The sequence below is a fragment of the Acanthaster planci genome, linkage group LG03 (assembly GCF_054643075.1).
Source record: "Acanthaster planci isolate LZ-2023a linkage group LG03, COTS_SCS, whole genome shotgun sequence".
In the NCBI taxonomy this organism is placed as follows: Eukaryota; Metazoa; Echinodermata; class Asteroidea; order Valvatida; family Acanthasteridae; genus Acanthaster; species Acanthaster planci.
The window spans coordinates 14,713,288-14,731,181 of record NC_141779.1 but is presented as its reverse complement, the minus strand read 5'-3'; the positions used below and the strand labels follow the sequence as shown (position 1 = coordinate 14,731,181).

Genomic DNA, 17,894 nt, shown 5'->3' with positions numbered 1-17,894 from the left:
TCAGAAAACATGATAGCAGCATTATATACATACTACAAAATTCACTGTGGGTAATGCAAACCATTGATTGGAGAGCAATACCGGTAGTGTTAAAAAGGTAACAGTGATCGAGTGATTAAAACAAGCCGAATGAATAGGTGCCCATTAGGGTTGGTAACAACCGACAGGTTGCAGTAATGCTACTGTAATGACCAAACTTAAACGATGCCTTCAGCGGGAGCGGGGTAATAACAAGAAAACTCCGTTATTCTGGTGACGTTTCGCAGATTTTTCCCATCAGAAAATTTGAAATACTTGCAGTCCTTGTGGGTTCCCCCAGTGAAATGCGCTCCATCCTGACGTCGAGAGAGCTCCGACATAGTCCAAGCTTTTCAGACCTACTGCAAGATTGCAGCATTTTAAGGGAAGAGCATGAGACTTCATTTCCGTCAGCAGCCTCACCTGGGCGACTTTCGCGGTAGCTAATCCAGATCTACCACGCTGCCACTCTTCTTCCCAAACAATTATTTTAGAAGGAAAAATAAAACCCACAGAACAAAACATTGTACCTGAACGAGCCACTATCAAGATGCTTTACGGGTTTGTACGTAACGCGTACGGCAAAAGTATAAGTGGAAAGACAAACGTGGAAAGACTTAGGCCCCTCCAAAAATTGCCTCGCCCCCCAAAAAGTGCAAAAATGAAAAAGAAAAAAGGCTAAACAAATTTGATTCGCAGTAAAATTAGAAAAGTAAAAGGTGACGTCACGTGCGGAGGGTCTAGCCCCCCCCCCATGGCTCTAGAACCACGCCTGTCTTGAATGCAATTTTTATAATGTGGCGAGCTCAAAGGCCGTGTGGTCCTTAGTTAAACTTGCTGACACAGAACACAAACGTGTGAAAGACAAACATACATCAGAAAATTGTTTTTGAGATAAATCTACGTTTATTAAAGCTCACTTTCGATATGCCACTGAATAATCTTGCTACTGTCACCTCGCTATGAGTTTTGAAAATGAACGCTGTCGCTGGTGAAGTTGACAAGGAAAAGGTCACGAACATTTTTAAGGAATGCACTTTCCCATCACGAATACACCAAAGGAGGAAATGGTGAATACTTTCAACCTAATTCGTGGAGTCAATAATTCGATAATAGCCGTGACCGAAAACACCAGTGCTCGAACTATTTCACGTGATCGACTCTACCTCTGTCATACAGGATGTTTCGAAATGAAGGAAATTCCGTGCTGTCTTCACAGTTAATGCTGGCTTGTCGCCAATGGAACGTTACGCAGAAGAAAGTTTGAGATGCAATGATATGCAGCAACTTTTCATCTGAATTTATAATTCAAGGAGACGATACAAGGTGGGTCCGCAAAAGAAATCCCAAACATTCCTAGAATTAACTCCTTCATTCACTGACATACGTCTCGAAAGAACTTTTCTGTAATTGTACCAGGAGTCATTTTATACGAAAAACAATCCTGTATGTCATCACATGTAAAAATATCATTTTCAGTGACAAATATTACAAGAGCAGTGGCGTACCGGGGGCTGGGATGGCAAGCAAGGTAACTGCTAGCGTGGGAACTCTTGCACCTTTCCCCCGAGAAGAACCATATTATACAAGAATGTATTTTGTGGTTGTTGGTGTGTTTACCCAAACTTGCATTATTAAATAAATATAGAAATCTTGTAAAGTCATTTCATGTGTGTGAACTTTAATTCAGAATGACACGTGAATCATTGAGAGAGATTGGCTCTACAGAGTTACAAGTGTAAGTTACATTGATTGAAGTTTAGTTTGGAAAAGTACTGATCACACCAACGGTTGAAATTCAGTCAGTCTTAAGTCAAATCGAAAGTGATACATGTGTACGAGTACTGTGAAGCAAGTATTAAAGGGCTGTGATGTGCACAGCCCAGTCATAAAGGATTGGCTTGATCGGGGTCCGAGTACACGTGATCGAGTAGACGTGATGTGAACAGTGACGGAATGACTCGTAGTTGACTTGTTTAGGAGCTACTATGTGTTAACAGTCACGCGGATCTGGTGCCGACTATAGGGCTGGGAAGAGCCCGGTATGCGCGCCACAGCAAGGGGTAACCATGTTTTACCCAATCTGGGGTGATGAATCAACAAGAGAGGCGTGTTCATTGTGTGGTTTACAGGTTCCTCAATATTTCAGAACCAGGGCGTTCCATCGGTCACTTTTTTGTTTGATATCCTCGATTGCTGTACAGTTCACCTTGAGACATTGTTAGTAACTTGATTTTTAAGTCTGCTGCAGGTGTAAACGATGGTTAATTGTTTTACTTGTAACACAACAGATGTAATAAATATATATATGTCAGTTTGCCACAAGTCTGTCGGGATGGGGTACACGGAGCTGTTTGTTGGTCTATTTATCTTTATACACAGGTGTTGTTATTTGGGTCTTGTTGTAATGTAACTATGTTGCAAACTCATTGGTGACTGGGGTGTAAATCTGGGGAAGTTATAGACGACTCGGGGTAATAATTTATAACAATAATCTTTTTCTAGTTTGCCGGGGAAGGGCAAGTTGTCTGTTGGTCCATTATCATTGTCTAATTGTTACTTGTCTTGCATTATGTGTATGGTGCTGTAGTAGTTACTTTAGTGTGTACTATGACTGGTTTGTGTTTACTTTTGCCATGCTATAGGAGAACTGCTAGACCGTGATTCACCTGTATAGTGTAATTCAACCACCAGAATTAGAAGCCATTACTGCGGTGGCACAAGGCTCGAAAACAGGTGGTACGCGCGCGTTACATGCCTATTTGACCAATAGGGTGTCGTGATTTGCCAACCGCACGCGCGCGTCAAGCTGAAGAATGTACATGTACGTGTGAGTGCGGTTCCACCGCAGTTATGGCGTCTAATCGGATTAATCTATAGAGGCTAGATGCTGTGTTATATTGTCCTCTTATTGTGTGCGAATTCTGTTTGTTTCCTATTCCTAAGTGTAATTTTATTTCCTTTTTACTTACTGTAATATTTTGTACCACCTGCAAAATAATAAATGAAATGAATCAAATGAAATACTGCCTTGGCAGCCCTTTTCATACGTCAAGTAATCACAGTAGTTAAAAAAAGTCCCTTTGCATTGTGTCAGGCGGCGCCCCAGACGACTATTTTAAGACCTAGCTCTTTCTCAATAAAAAAAATGATTGAGAAAAAGTGCCAATATATAAGTATCTGAATTACGATAAAAAGTTCATGAAGCCTCAGAGACCAGTGATGAAAAACACAGATGCTGTTTGCACGCCAACTTACAAGCACATACATCAGCATCGTGTGTTATGTCAGACACATTGTTGTCGAGACGAATTGACATTAAAAAGTACACAACTATAACTACGGGGGGGCACCCCAGCGAATGCCCATGCCCCGGGTACCCCCTCCCACTCCCCCTTAAAATCTCTGTTGAGTTTATCTATGCAGCTTATTTTCTTTTGGTGCCCCCTTGAAAAAAGGTGTGCAACCCAAGGTGCCCTCCCCCCAGAAATTTACCCCTAGTTACTCCACTGACCCAGATATTTTCTATTTAAAAAATCAAACTCCAAACCCTTTATGTGGATGCCATGAAACACCCCCATTCCCGGGGGAAATGATTGACAATGTTTTTTTAAGCCTGTAAAATCCCCTGTTTTCCCGCCAAAATACCCTAAGGCCCAATTGATCCTGCCCAAGTTGGAAGGGCGCTAAACCAGCAGAGTTCAACATCACAACTTGGGCAGTTTCGAAGATGGGTGTTTGAGCTACGCAAACAACATGTCAGCTTCCTTGAACATGTGGGACAAATGGTAGAACTTCCTGGGGAGAACCTCGGTGCCTGAAAAAAGTATGTCTGGTGATTCATTACTGCTTTGTTTTTCATCTCACAGGTTTTAATTGCCAACTAGGCTACACAAAGTACTTCATATCTTGTCAACACAGCTTTCTTTTTTAGTGTTCTTATGGTACTTTTCACGGTTTCGTGAGTCATACACTGCAGTGGAATTTTGTACCGCCAGCCCGGCCATGCCGGCCCAGACTATGTGAAGTTTGTCGTCCGCCACACGGTAGACGACGAACCCCACAGTTCTGGGGGTGGAAAGAGTTCCAAAACTTCCATATACGGACAACACTAATTTTCCCTTGAAATGTATTAACAGCCATTAGAAAGTGATAACAATTAACATGATTAACATGTCCTAAAAGGTGAAATTTAGCTGGGAAAATTACCCAATATTTACTTAAAACACTGACTTAGGCAGTTAGGGCCTAAGTGTTTTCAGGCAAGTCTCATAGGTTGGTGCACAGACACATTGAAGGTTGTCCGTATATGGAACTCTTTCTGAATCAAATTAAGCGGGGGAAAAGGGGAAACATACGCTCAGAAGTCAGAAAGCACTTGGAATTTTGCAGACTGGACTCATATAGGTTTTGTGAACAACAGGCCAAGTGAAGTGGTGTCAGTACTTGTCTGTATATGGAACTTTTTCCACTTTAACTGATCCGGCTTAATATTTTTTTCCCCAGAGTTGTGGACTGCAGTTTAACTGGGCAAACAGAGGACTTTTATTCCAATTTGATTTTTTGTGAAGTCGAGGCTGCTTGTGATTACTTCCAGCTGTGTATTGATCACTGATAGCCCTTTGTGGCTCACATACTGGGCCACCTCCATACACAGGTCATTTTTATTTCAGCCTAACTGGCACCTGCTCGGTTGGGTATGTTATATACTACCTTATGTTGAGAAAGGAAAATTTGCTGGCAGAATTGGCAAGAAATTAAACACTGAAAAGTGTTCCCTGACTGTTCTGCATTGTTTTGTATAGGTAGCTTGGATCGGACCAGGCTGATGCGCTTACATTACTGTCATCCAACTACGGCATCACTGCATTAAAGAAATGCTTGGCCTATCTCTGGCAGTGTGCGCAGGATTGTGCGCTGCCTGCGCTTCGGCATGTGCCAAACTGGCCATGTCCGGGGAAGAGATTGCTCTCTTGTGTCAGAGCTTGGAGGATGTGGTTACCGTGATGCCTAGCTGCTCAGTGGTGAGTCCACACGCATGCAAAGTGAAAGACCCCAAGTCGCAGAATGTTCACATCCAAATCCAAGCCTACTTCCTTCACCCTTATCCATTAATGAGATTTGGGAGAACATTCTCTTTGATGATATTTAATTATGTTTTCCCGTCATCTTGACTCCAATTTTATGAAATTTGGACACTGAAGAGGGGTCGAAACTAACTTCAATCTTTTGGTGGCCCATCGGGCCAGTGGGAAGTGCACCGCACTGGCCGTCATGAAAATTTGGTGGCCCTAGCCCCGGGTTGAGTACATGTAATGAAATCTATCAGGCCGATTACACATGCCCATTTGCATCAGTCAAACTTCAGCTGATTGGCCAGCCTGGCTGTATTTAAATGCAGGTTTTGAGGCCAAAGAAAACTATTTCTGCTTCTGGTTACGCGACCGATCCTAAATTTTTGGCCCGACTGTAAAATTTATATCAGTAAGTTCAAAAAGCACATTGGAAAATTTAAAAAAAGAAAAAAGGGAAAAAAATCCTGTCTTTCCCGTCTTCACCAAATACCTCTCAGCAATTTTTTCCCACATCTAGAAGCTTGTATTTTTTGTTTGCCTGCTTACATTCGCAACATTTGGAAAGAAAAGTCTGTTATTTTCACAAGTTCCTTCACATTTTGCTATCACGGTGGTTAAAATGTGCACACAATATTGCTCGATGCATACATGTAGAAGCAAGGCTTCATTGGTTCCCGCTGCACCCTGCCACAACCAGAGAAGGCATGATGGTAACGCAGCAACCAGTCCAGGCATCCCAGTCAAAATAGTGTTGTACAATGCACCGTATAGTACACACACGCAACTCAACAGCTGCACATTGAAAACAAAATGATGTTGCAGGAAGATTTCTGCACGTTAATTCCCAGAACTTGATCTGTTGTCTACATATGTATTTTTTTTGTTCACAAATTCAATTCCAGGTCATATTGCTTGTACTTGATGATCAGCCTGATGCGGACTCAACGAGACATGACCTTTAAAGGTTTCTTTGGTATCCGTAGGAGAAAACGTTAAACTGGCATTGTTAGGAAATGATACCGGCCAACATATCAGTACTCAGGTCATTCGTACATGTATGAGCTGTATGCACAACTGTGCAGTGAACAGAATGTCATGCCGCAGGCCACTAGTGTATGTGGCACACGAGCCAGGCCCATTATAGCAGGCAATCACGGCCGCGCGGACTGTGGAATTATACCATGAACTCTAAAGTGCTGTGCCGGTGATTTGAAAGATGAGTCATAAAATGTGATGAAAGTTTTGAAAATGTGGCAATGTTCCTCAAATGACCAAAGTCCCACCGGGCCATCGTATTTGGAGAATGCAGTGGCCCAATGAATTTTTTGATGGCCCCAGGCCAGCGGACCGCCGTTAATTTCGACCCCTGCTGGAGAAAGATAATGAAAACAGGCTCCATGTCTTTCAGATGGGATGTCTTGACTTTGTTGCATAATGGCAGTAAGCAGACTAGACCAAATTTGTAACACACCAAAGAACCACTCGGCCAGGACTAAACACATCAGACAGAGAATCGGTAAAAAGATTGAAGTGGTTTGGCCTTGCCACAAGCATACCACACACATGACATTTAAAACCAGGACTTCTGAGAAGGCAAGGCCAAAAGGAAAAGACCCAGAGGCCGTCCATCAAAACGATGGCTAGACTGCATCGTACAGGTCTGCAGATCAAGATAAATTGCAAGAAATAAGTGATGTGGTATGGCTTGCTACAGACAAGAAAATTTGGAACAACATACAGAAGCCATCGCAGGGTCTTCTATCCATGTGGACGGCATAAGTAAATAAGTTCCCATGCAACCCTTTTAATTTCTATCCATTTAATTTCTCCAACCAGGTCACGACCATTCTACGATGGGTGTCCTTCTTCTTCTTGTTTCTCTTCAATGCGGTCATGTGGACCTTGTTTGTCAAGTCACTGCAGCTGTCCAGATCTTCGCTGGAGGCCACCATAACAAACAGCTCAGCCAACTTGTTCTTTACGGTGAGTCGCCTACCCCTCTTATAAGGTTAACCATTGAAATGTTATCTTGAAATGGTTTATGTGCAGCAAGTTGATTGCACATTGTAGATATGCTAGTCTTACTGTCTTATGCTAGGGGAGGCAGATGGTGGACATGTGATTTAAGCTTGTGTCCTTGAGCAGGTGCCTTTACTTCAATGCCTTATTTCCACCAATGAATAATCTGAGGGGACAGGTTACTGTCTTTAATCATAGCAAAATACGACAGAGAGGGAAATTGTCTTGGTTGTGCCTTCTTGAGCACCACTGTGAGTGTGTATTTCATCTACATCTGTACATACGGATCACTCAGAATTTCATAACTCTTGGGGTGTGTCTTTCTCGCATCAGGCAGTGATTGGTTATTTGGTGTTTGGTGAGTCCCTGTCGCTGACGTGGGGTCTGGGATCCACGCTCATCATCCTAGGCCTATGGCTGATTCATAGAGGTGGGAGGACAAAAGAGAAAGAGAGATGAGAAAGTTGAGAAAGACGCTGATGCCCTGGAAGACTTTAAGAAAGTACGCAGCTACTTTTGTAACTTTATGAAAAGGTAGATTCATTTCTCTGTGAGCCTCAGTCCAGTGGAAGTGATGTGTAAGCCTTTGGTCTGCTGCATTAGTGGTGTTGGCTTTTTGGAGGGACTGTAGAGGGCACTGTGCATTATGCCCGTCAGAGCTAAGGGAGGTTGCTCTGATGTCAAGGCAGCTTGTCTCCCTTGTTAAACCAATGCCGGGATGCTGAACTTGTTTGGATAACGGAAAGAGTAGCGAACACCAAGCATCTTAAAGTGTAACAAGCCACCGGGACCAATGAAAATTCTGCCTTCTTTTCGGATTGGCCAAGCTAACAAGTAAGTGTAGACATAGCCTGGTGCATGCCCTTTCTACACTTTTTATGGCTTGAACTCTCATATTAGACTGATGAACTGTCCCTCTTCGTGCAGTAATGGGACTAGTCTGTCACCTACACCATGATGAATAGAACAGATCCTTAATTGATGAGTGTCGGCATGACAGATCTCCCTGTTCTAGAGTTGTGTTCATGTGGATGTGGTTCTGTGCACTTCATTGGACGTGCTTGAGCACCAAACAGTACCTGTTGACATTGTGTTCCATCAGACAACCCTATCGCACTTTTTGATTACTCTTAAAGGTTCTAGCTGAAGTTGACCTGTAACAGCAATAGAAATGGTGTACATTGTCAACAGAAACGTAGTGTGTGCGGCAACAGGTTGAAATGAAACTTTCACCAGTGTTGTAGCAGTCCTTTGTCATAAGGGCTGTTTTTGCATGTGTCTTACTATCGGTGTGATACAGGAAATTATCTTCATGCAAACTTGAACTCTCAATTCTGATTGGTCGATCCATGGCAACAATCAGTGTGATATATATAACTGTATCGCATAGTTCATTTCAAACCCTGCTTAATGGGCTGCTCTAACTCAACGCGTTGCACTATTTTTACGCTGAAAGCGATTTTGATTTAAATTCAAAGATGGCGCCTCACGGCATACGGCACACATATGCACTTCATTATTCTGTTTTCCACTTGCACTTGTGTTATAACGAATAATGTAGCGTGCACATTACTCTCGGATCACTTCATTGCGAACGGTCAGCATTTAGCTGTTGGACATCTTGATACTCCCAACCTGAGTACATGGTCACCCGCAAGTCGTACTTCTGCCACTCGCGAACTCAGAAGAGTACTCGTGTTAACCCAAGGAACATGCTCAAACTCAGCTGAGAGCTGTAATGTCATGTGACTTACAAACTAAATGCGTAGCTTAATTGTGCTTGTAGTCTATATGAATTTTTCATGTGCCAAGATTTTTAAACCGGTAGAGTTACAGAAAAAATCAGATTAAATTTCTTCTAAAGCAAGCTATTGAGTTGTGGTTACCTTTTGCAAAATGTAAATGAAGTTGTTACCACCGTGATGTGAACGGTTGAACCCTGACAATGTGGTAGGACCTACAACCATCTGGTATCGCACAAGGCCCTCAACGAGCAAAACATCAGCGCTCTTGTTCTTTTACAGATAATACTTATCCTTGGAAACTGTAAAGTGATATCACAAATAAGTTGCAGTGAGCCAACAAGGTCTATGCAGGGGTTCTCCGTACGTTTTTTTTTTTACTACTGGCCAACTGGACCATTGCAGCCATCTTTTGATCAGTCCATCTCGGTCTTAGACTGTAAGGAAAAGCAAACTTGCTCGCCGTTTATAGTCCCACGTTGGCTTTATGCATGAACAAGAAGAGAACTTTAACCCAGTAGTGGTCTCTAGTAGCATGCAAGCGTGGACATTCTATCCAAGGAGTGTGCACAAATGTTGCAAATCCATAGCATGCTCTTGTGGTACGCATGGCACAAGTGGCATTTTATTGCTGTGAGCGTGAGGAGAGCAGATAAAGTGGAAATCAATAGCTAGCCCAGCAACAAAATCGTACTCATTTGAATACAATGAGTCTCAACCTCTTCCTTCCCCCATGCGTCGGCCAACAAGGCGATGGTATGACAACAGCGCATTCCCATTTTTCCCTGACCATTTCAAACAAACATGTCGCTGTCCGTGAAATAAGGTCGAGAGCCACTCGTCACCAGAATGAAACATACGGTTTAATGAAATGGCCAATCAAGGAGACTCAATGAGAGCATTCTCATGAGATGGTTTGATATGCCTCTTGAGCCTCTTGTATCACCGGGCGCGCCGCTCGTCATTCGAGGCTGCATGCCTGAAGAGAGCCAACATCCTCCATAAATAAAGGCCCCGCTGCATCTGTCTGGCATCATTTGATGCTGTGCTCAGTAAACATCACATCAATATAACCAAGATGAGGCTCCATGGTGTCGTTGCAGTTGTAGTCTTCAGTCTGGTGGACGTGGCACTTGGAGGACTGCGTTACCTTGGTGAGAACTGTTTTTAACAGTGTATTTGATCATTTATGTACATGTATGACATGCATGCTACTGCCTGAGTCGTTTGCATTCTTTTGTCCTTCAAATTTCTTCCAAAACCTTGAAGAAACCTGAAAAAAGTATTATTTAAGTATTTTTTATAATTTCAAGCTTACAAAATACAGCTAATTGTAAACTATCTAACCGATTTATACATTTGAAAGGTAATGCTTTCTTTTAGAAATCATTGATATCAATGTCCTGCCATGAAACTGAAGTCTGTATCTTTTTTGGGGGGGGTGTAATTTTGCAGACATTGTGGTCGATCATGTTCGCATTGACGTGCCGGCCGATGCCACCATCTATGACGGCGGCATCGCCCCGGTGAACTTCTGCACCTACTTCACGCCGGACAACGGGGCGGCTCTGATCCTGAACCGCTTTGACAGCGAGCGCTACAAGCTGGTGGCCTTCCTGGCCACAGACGACAAGGGCTCCAACCCCACTGCGGTCACGCAAGCGGTCATCCCGTTGGCAGACCAGCTTCAGCCTCTCACTGATGGAAAACAGGTTTGTTCAAGGAGAGAGAGATAGGGTTTGTGGGAGTTTACCCAAGTATTAAATTACAAGAGTGCCAACTTTTCATTCTCCACGCGTAGAAAATTTGACAGCGTCCTGGGAGCAGACCTTTCAAATGCAATGCACGTCTGGCACTGATCCGATAAAAAGTCATGGCAAAATTTTTGCAGTGTGTACGCGTACACGTTTCCGTTGTTGGCACTGAACAGAATGAAATGCTGATTCACTGAAATGCTGATTCATTTTCCAGTTTTCCATAGGTTTGTGCACAAACATTGATGCGCCCAACAGACACCACTTAGTACAGGAGTCCGAGGTCTAGTTTTTATATAGAGTTCTATGGACTTGACCAATCCATTACACCAAAAATATGATGTAGGGGCATTTTGGAAACTGGATCTATTTGCTGTCCCGAATGTAACCAGTGTCTCATGAGTAAGCACTCACGAGTTTAAATACTGGATCTCACAAAAATGGGTCCTCAGTATATTTGTCTACCTACATGGATTTGCTTTTCCTTTGTAGGATTTTATCTGTAAGTGGCCATTTTCATCAGATGGGGAAAGATAGAGTTACCGAAGCGTTGTACAATACATGTAATTCCAAGCAGTTGACTAGTATAATGAAATTGCCCAGAGATGTATAATATATGGCAGGGAAAAGTTCCACTTTATCAAGCTTGGAAATCTACCAGCTGGACTCCTGACTTGCACTGTGACTGAGACATCTTAATATGCACAGGTGCCTAATGCACTGAAAATTGTTCTCCTCACTTGTGGCCCGGGTTCGATTCCCAGCCTTGGCAATATGTGAGTTAGAGTTGTTTGTTAGCTCTGTCCTGTGCCATGACAGTTTTTTTTCTGCAGGTTCTCTGGTTTTTCTCCCTCTGCAAAAATCAGCACAGTCTCTGGCTGTGCTCTGTTGGCAGATATGAGTTGTATGAAAGCTGTCCAGGGCATCTGTACATATACACAGCCTGACTATTTGTAGTGTAGAGATCTTTACCATACATGACATTGCCACTTACAATGATTATTGATATTTATATTTCTGTCATTTAATACCAGTCCTACTTTTGGATAAAAATAGTTACAGCTTCTTATTTGAAACTTAAAAGATTGTAAAAAAATCTGTTAGTTCTAAGTAGCTTATGCAAGTAGTGACTTGTCGTGGGTTGGGTCACAATTTCTTTCCTTGATACATTTATCTCTTTAGACTTAATGGATTTTTTTTGGTTGTTGTTGTTTGTATAGGTGATTCTTTTTGATGCTGATGTGGAGTTTGATCTGACCCATGTGGATTGCTACAATAATCGCTTCCCCTATGCCTGCGTGACCCTGGGCCCAGCCGATGTGTTGGCCCGTCGCTGGCAGCCAAGTGACTCCTCCGTGGTAACCAAGTGCGTCCCCATCATCTGCAAACCAGGTAGGCAGAGACTGATTTCCGATTGGTGAGGGGGAAGGAGGGTTGAAGGCCAAACTTAAAAGCAAGGTGTCAATGGGAGACACAGTCAGGACACAAGACTCTATCATTGTAGGTATGAACTCAGAGTGGAACACATTGCAACGACGTTTGTGTAGCACACTGCACGTATGTGCAAATGTTCACATAAAGTACAGAGGACATCTGACCAACTGTTCTGTACAGATGTCTTTGTTACAGTGGCATCACATCCCCTTCTGCATGTTTAAACTTCAGCCCAATTGCGTTTTGGCAAATCCTAGCATCCTACTAGTCGAAGAGCTATTCATTGTGCATGTACCGGTATCACCTGCAAGGAAGCAGTCTGTACAGTCTTCATTTTGGCTGCTGGGCAGTCAGTTAAAATGATTGCCCTCTCTCACGATTTTTATTGCTGGTGAGAGCACTTGGCCAAGGAGGGTTCATGCCAGCCTAGCCTAGGAACCTGAACTCATATGCTCATGGGGAATTTGGGATGATTATCAAGCATAAGACTACCCATGCAAGATGTTTCTCTTTGTGGTTGTTATGGCCAGAGTGCATACAAGGATTTTTGTCATCAATTAGATCTCTATCTTGTGTTTAGAGCCAGGCTTAGGTATTTGCAGGTTGTAAATATCAGGATTGAGCATGCAGACAACAGATGTGGCTGGGGCTCTGAAAGCCTAGATTGGAAGGAGCCTGTCTGACTCTGTCCATAGACTATGGCATTTTGTGCTCCAATTTCATAAACTTCACAGGCCCACAAAAGTTGCCACAGATTGAAAGAGAAAAGATGCACTTAATTGAACCTAAATATTGACCTTTTGCATGCCTACATTCATCATTGGTGGCTTTCTTTCATTCTGTCAGAGCCCCTGAGGGTAGATTTGGACTTTGTTGACGTGGACATCCCGCGCCATGCCATCATAGTTGACGGTAAAGTCGTGGACGTTTCCCTCTGCGTCTACTTCACACCCAAGGACGGTGCCGCCCAGGACCTAAATGCCCTGGGCGCAGTGGATCGCTTCAAGCTGACTGCCTTTCTGGCCACCACAGCCAGCGGCGGCGGCAAGACTGCGCCAGTGGTGGGGACCATCAACAAACTGGACCAGACCCAGGTGCTGACGGACGGCAAGCAGTTCTCCTTCTATGATGCCCAGTTCTCGTTTGACCTTACACAGGTTGATTGCACGGACGGTGCCTTCCCATACGTGTGCACCACACTTTCCGCAGTAGGGCCCTGGGAGCTAACTGCCAATTCAGTGCACACTGTATGCACTCCCATTATCTGTCTTGGTGAGTGGACTAAACTATGTTTCTTGGACAGGTTAAACGAACAAATCTGCCAAAGTGAGATATCCCACGTTATTTCAACAACCAATGAGTGCATTAGTTCATGTTTTGTTAATTTTCACGTCAGCAAATTTTCTGAGAAGAATTTTTCAAGACGACTGTGCAGTAGTTAAACTCATTACAAACAGTAGTTTTATTTACCGAATGACCCAAACAAAAGGAATCTTCAGATTTAAAGTGGCCAAGTATCATGTAGTGTATTTGTATTCGAGCAAAGAGGACGCACGGAACAGGTATCACAAATCCATCAACTCGTTAGAATAAAGTGTGAATAATGAACAATTTCATGTACAGTTTAATCCTGAAGAAGTTCCCCCTGAACATTTTATAAGCAAGTGTAGACTTATTCTAGGTAAGAGAAAAAGTTTTGCACAGTTCAGCACAGAAGATGCAGTATGAAGTGGTACCTGACTAATACTGCTATTGCCATGGAAGCAACCAGTCAGCATTAATGATTTCAGTCTGCTCCGAGATGGTTGCGGACAAAATTTATGGTCTCTGTAACGATGCTTAGTCAAAATTACGATCCCTGACTGTTTCCAAACAGCCCAAGATAACTTCCAGGCACAAGTTACCTGCGAAGACAGGCAGGTTAGCCTGTCCTGTCCTGCTGGCCAGGGCATCCACATCGCCCACGCCCTGTACGGCCGCATTGTGCCCGGCAACCTCCTCTGCCCAAGCTCTGCAATCTTGACAACAAAGTGCCTGGCTCCCAACGCCTTGGGCATCGTGCGAGGCCAGTGCGAGGGAAGCACCTCCTGCTCGTTCACAGCCAACAACCATCTCTTTGGGGATCCGTGTGGTGGCACCCACAAGTACCTCCACGTGTTCTATCTTTGTAAGTAGGACAACTGGACCCTTGCATTAGATCTTGCACTTTCGGCCCATTGTGTGTAAAAGGCATTTTTTTTTTCAATACCAGAAGAAAAGTACGATAGTTTATAGGTGATAGTTTATTTCCTCTCCTCACCAAGGTGTTGTAAATACCCCCAAAGTTTAGCCCAACTTCACAGGGAGACCGTAAAGATGAGAAATAAAATTGTCACTTCTTTGAGTCCCCTCCCCCCCAAAAAATGTGTGGCTTCCTGTCACTTTGGTTTTGGGGCTACCGTTGATGGATATTCTTTATTGACTCTAATTAACAAATCATACAGCCCTACATACAGACCAATAGGGTACTGAATTGCCAAAATGTGCACGCGCTGCAAGAATGGCATCTCCTCAGATCTGTCCGTACAAACACATTGCATCTTAGATGTATCATGTGTAACACATTACAGGGTCTCTGTTCACAAAGTCTCTGCCTTTTACACTTTCAAATATCTGTATACATGTCCTCGACCCCTTCCTTCGCCTCAAAAAAAAAAATTCCTGGAGGACCTGTAGTCTCTTTCCATGACAGGCCGAGAGAAAGCCCTGGTGAAGACGGTGTGCGAGAGAGAGTGGCTGCGTATCGACTGTCCAGCCGGCGTAGGCATCCGCGTCATCGACGCCAACTATGGCCGCTACTCCGGGGAGAACGTGTGCGGCGCCAGGGGCAACAAGAACTGCGTCTCCCGCAACGCCTTGCCGGCCGTTCAGACCAAGTGTCAGGGGAAAAGGTGGTGCAAAGTCCCAGCTACTGATGCCTTCTTCAGCGACCCCTGCCCTTCAACGTCCAAGTACCTCAGAATCTATTACAAGTGTAAGTGGACAGCTGTTCCCAATACTCAGTCAGGTCCTCAGTTTTCATCATAATGTGCATAAAAGTTCAACCTACCCTTGTTTCTGATCTTTAACAAACTAACCAGTAATAAGCGTTTCTAGAGAAATTTTATGGTACTTTAACTGCAAACAACATGAAACAAACCAACCTTCACTCACTCATTAAGTCTTGTTTGCTTGTTTTGCTTTTCCCGATTACATCTTCATCAGCAGATGGCAGGTAATGGGGGCCACTCCCCCCCCAAAAAAATATACCAGGAGCCACAAAAGCTTTTTTGGGAAAAGTAATGACAGAAATGCTATTTTTTGGTCATTTTAATTCCTCTTGGTTAAAAAGCAGTAACAACCCCCAAAACTTAAAAAAAAAAAATTAAGCCCCACCCCTCAGAAAGCCTACAAAAGGTTACATGCAGAACTTTACATTGGGTATCAACAACTTTAATGGTGTGTCATGAATCTGAACGAGAAAAGCGGCTGTTTGAACAACGTCGCCATGGTCACTTTGAGTCTCAGTCTGCGGGTGTTTCGGGGTGAGCTCAGGTCCAAGTTTCTTGTTTGATTGGTCCACCAATTCCCTTCTCCGGTCGTTTTCTTTCCACTCAGGTGACTACCCCATCATGCGGCGGAAGTCAGTCTGCCAAGGGCGCAACTTGGGACTGGACTGTGGATCTGGGAATGTCATCAAGATAGATTATGCCCTGTACGGCCGGGTGCATGGAAGCGCGGTCTGCAGCAGCAGTGCCTTGAAGGACTTCAACTGTCAAGCTGAAAATGCTTTATCGGTAGGTTTGCTTCTTTGAATCAAGATGTCTTTGTGAATACTATCAAAATTGGTTGCTTGGTGGTTCATTTCGATATCTTATCTCCTGGCTTCGAGGAAATGGAGAAATGGACAACATGTCAAAAGTTGAAGCTTTAAAATGATTACAATGTATCATGTCAAGAATCACATTCACCACACCTGGGTTCAAGGCATTGCATAATTATAACCCCTGCTCACCAGCGCAATGAGTAACACATCTCATCTTCCTTTGGATACAAGTCACATTTTGTCAAGCAGAATGGACCAATTTGCACACAGTAACCAACTCTGTCCACCAATTCAGGAGGAATTTGTGATAAAATGCCTTGCCCAGGGACACATGCATGCAGTTTATAGTTCCACCTGTTGGGCTCTTCCACCTCTGCCAAAACAAAGATTGATTTTTGTTTATTTCTCCTGTTTTCTTGTGCAGGTTGTGAAAAACAAATGCGAAGGAAAGAAATGGTGCAGTGTGCCAGCCAACAACTACACATTTGGCAACCCTTGTAAGGGCACCCATAAGTACCTGTTTGTCCGCTACTATTGCAAGAAGCACTAAAGTCACCGGACTTCACTTGATCTGTAACCGTCAAGGCTTGAGCTATCTCTTAATTTGTTTTTATCCAAGTCCTTGAAAAATAGAATAATACCAATAAATTTCCAATTCAATTTCCAATGAGTCCCCTCACAGTAGAGCAGTTTTACAGTAGAAGTTCTAATGAATTTTATTCAGCCCTCTGACAATAGACTTTCTTCACAAGCTGAACATTTTTGGATTGTGTTCCCTAAATCCAGTTTATTCATTACACACTCTGAAATGGGAAGGAACCTGACTATTTCACTGCAAGTACAGATACAGTCTCACTTGGAACATACTTTTTTTTCCCCCTCACAAAAAAATTGACATGATCTTTATCCATAATTTGCAACTACCCATCAGAGCACACGGATGGTAATTTACAATTTGCCACGACTGCATCATCTCCCTTCCCACGCATATAAGAAAATGTTTGTAGCAATCACTTCTCTTTCAGTTCAAGAAGGCTGACTGGAGAATACGGCCGATTGGGTCACTTTTCAACAACCCTTCGGCTTGAAATAACGGAATCAAATTTATCAACCAGTTTTAAATCAAAAGTCAAATCTACATTGTCTGATCCCTCACTCACAGGCTGTTTGTGACATTCTATTCATTTTGTTGATTATTGGAATGAAAATCAAATGTTAAAAAAAATCAGGCACCACCATATTTCCCCCCGGCGGGAATTTAAAGTTGAAGAAACTTGAGCAAGCATCAATGAAGGATTATCCAGAAATACGTATTTTGAAGACAAACTTGTTCACATTCTACCCAGTTACAAACAATACAGTGCAAATGAAGGATACAGTAAAGGACAGGGGCGGAACTTCTCTGGGGGGAACCTTTAACCCGTCAGATATATTTCTATCCCATTGTTGCAGACAGGCAAACATAGGGAAATGCAGTACATTCTCAGTGATGCAATTACGTTTATGCATGTAGTAGTAACCCTTAGAGGATGTCATCTTTTTTATTATTGCTAGAATTATGATTTCAGTTTTTTAAATCTTATTTATGTATATATTTGGTGTTACACCATTTGGCCTCCACAACCGTCCCCGCCTCGAATCAGTACCTGAAGGGTTGTAACGACAGTGATCTATCTACGGCTGCCCATATTTACTGTACACAAGTCTAAGCCGTAGCCGCAAATAGAGTGTTCATTGTGGACACAGCCCCAAACAAATACTTCATTGATGTCAGACTTGCACACGGTGTTGGAGAGAGAAGGCACATTGCACAGTTTCTGAGAGATAAATCAGTTGTGAAAACAAATGTCAGTGAAGCAAACAATAAATGATCAGCACGTAATAGCTCTCCTCTAAATTAATGAATCTCTTAAGAAATGGGGTGCAGTGTTGATTAAATTTTCTTTCGTTTCCTTAAAAATATCACCGAATATTGCCCTATTTTTTGACGTAGGTAAACAGATATATT

At 43.1% G+C, this 17,894-nt stretch overlaps 2 protein-coding genes across 3 annotated transcripts; both read left to right on the top strand.

The window, feature by feature from the left end:
* Positions 1-3,688: 3,688 nt before the first annotated feature.
* On the top strand, positions 3,689-8,983 carry LOC147799686 (uncharacterized). Of its 2 annotated transcripts, none has more exons than XM_087133918.1 (4): positions 3,689-3,844; positions 4,824-5,042; positions 6,930-7,076; positions 7,446-8,983. In XM_087133918.1, the coding sequence occupies exons 2-4, from the start codon at positions 4,896-4,898 to the stop codon at positions 7,569-7,571; spliced, it is 420 nt and encodes a 139-aa protein (XP_086990044.1). In that variant the 5' UTR covers positions 3,689-3,844; positions 4,824-4,895; the 3' UTR covers positions 7,572-8,983. The 2 variants fall into 2 exon arrangements, with proteins under 2 accessions (XP_086990044.1, XP_086990045.1); XM_087133919.1 differs by having other exon boundaries at positions 3,715-3,848; positions 4,828-5,042.
* Positions 8,984-9,112: 129 nt separating this feature from the next.
* LOC110991138 (uncharacterized) lies at positions 9,113-17,634 on the top strand. The gene is made up of 8 exons (XM_022256343.2): positions 9,113-10,008; positions 10,310-10,566; positions 11,829-12,000; positions 12,889-13,314; positions 13,919-14,209; positions 14,774-15,055; positions 15,679-15,857; positions 16,311-17,634. The coding sequence occupies exons 1-8, from the start codon at positions 9,933-9,935 to the stop codon at positions 16,434-16,436; spliced, it is 1,809 nt and encodes a 602-aa protein (XP_022112035.2). The 5' UTR covers positions 9,113-9,932; the 3' UTR covers positions 16,437-17,634.
* Positions 17,635-17,894: the final 260 nt, after the last annotated feature.

Coding starts and splice junctions, on each gene's coding strand:
- LOC110991138 (XM_022256343.2), top strand. CDS start 9,933: ATGAGGCTCCATGGTGTCGTTGCAGTTGTAGTCTTCAGTCTGGTGGAC. Junction 13,315..13,918: donor CACTCCCATTATCTGTCTTG/GTGAGTGGACTA, acceptor GTTTCCAAACAG/CCCAAGATAACTTCCAGGCA. Junction 15,858..16,310: donor AAGCTGAAAATGCTTTATCG/GTAGGTTTGCTT, acceptor TTTCTTGTGCAG/GTTGTGAAAAACAAATGCGA.
- LOC147799686 (XM_087133918.1), top strand. CDS start 4,896: ATGCTTGGCCTATCTCTGGCAGTGTGCGCAGGATTGTGCGCTGCCTGC. Junction 5,043..6,929: donor TGATGCCTAGCTGCTCAGTG/GTGAGTCCACAC, acceptor TTCTCCAACCAG/GTCACGACCATTCTACGATG. Junction 7,077..7,445: donor CAGCCAACTTGTTCTTTACG/GTGAGTCGCCTA, acceptor TTCTCGCATCAG/GCAGTGATTGGTTATTTGGT.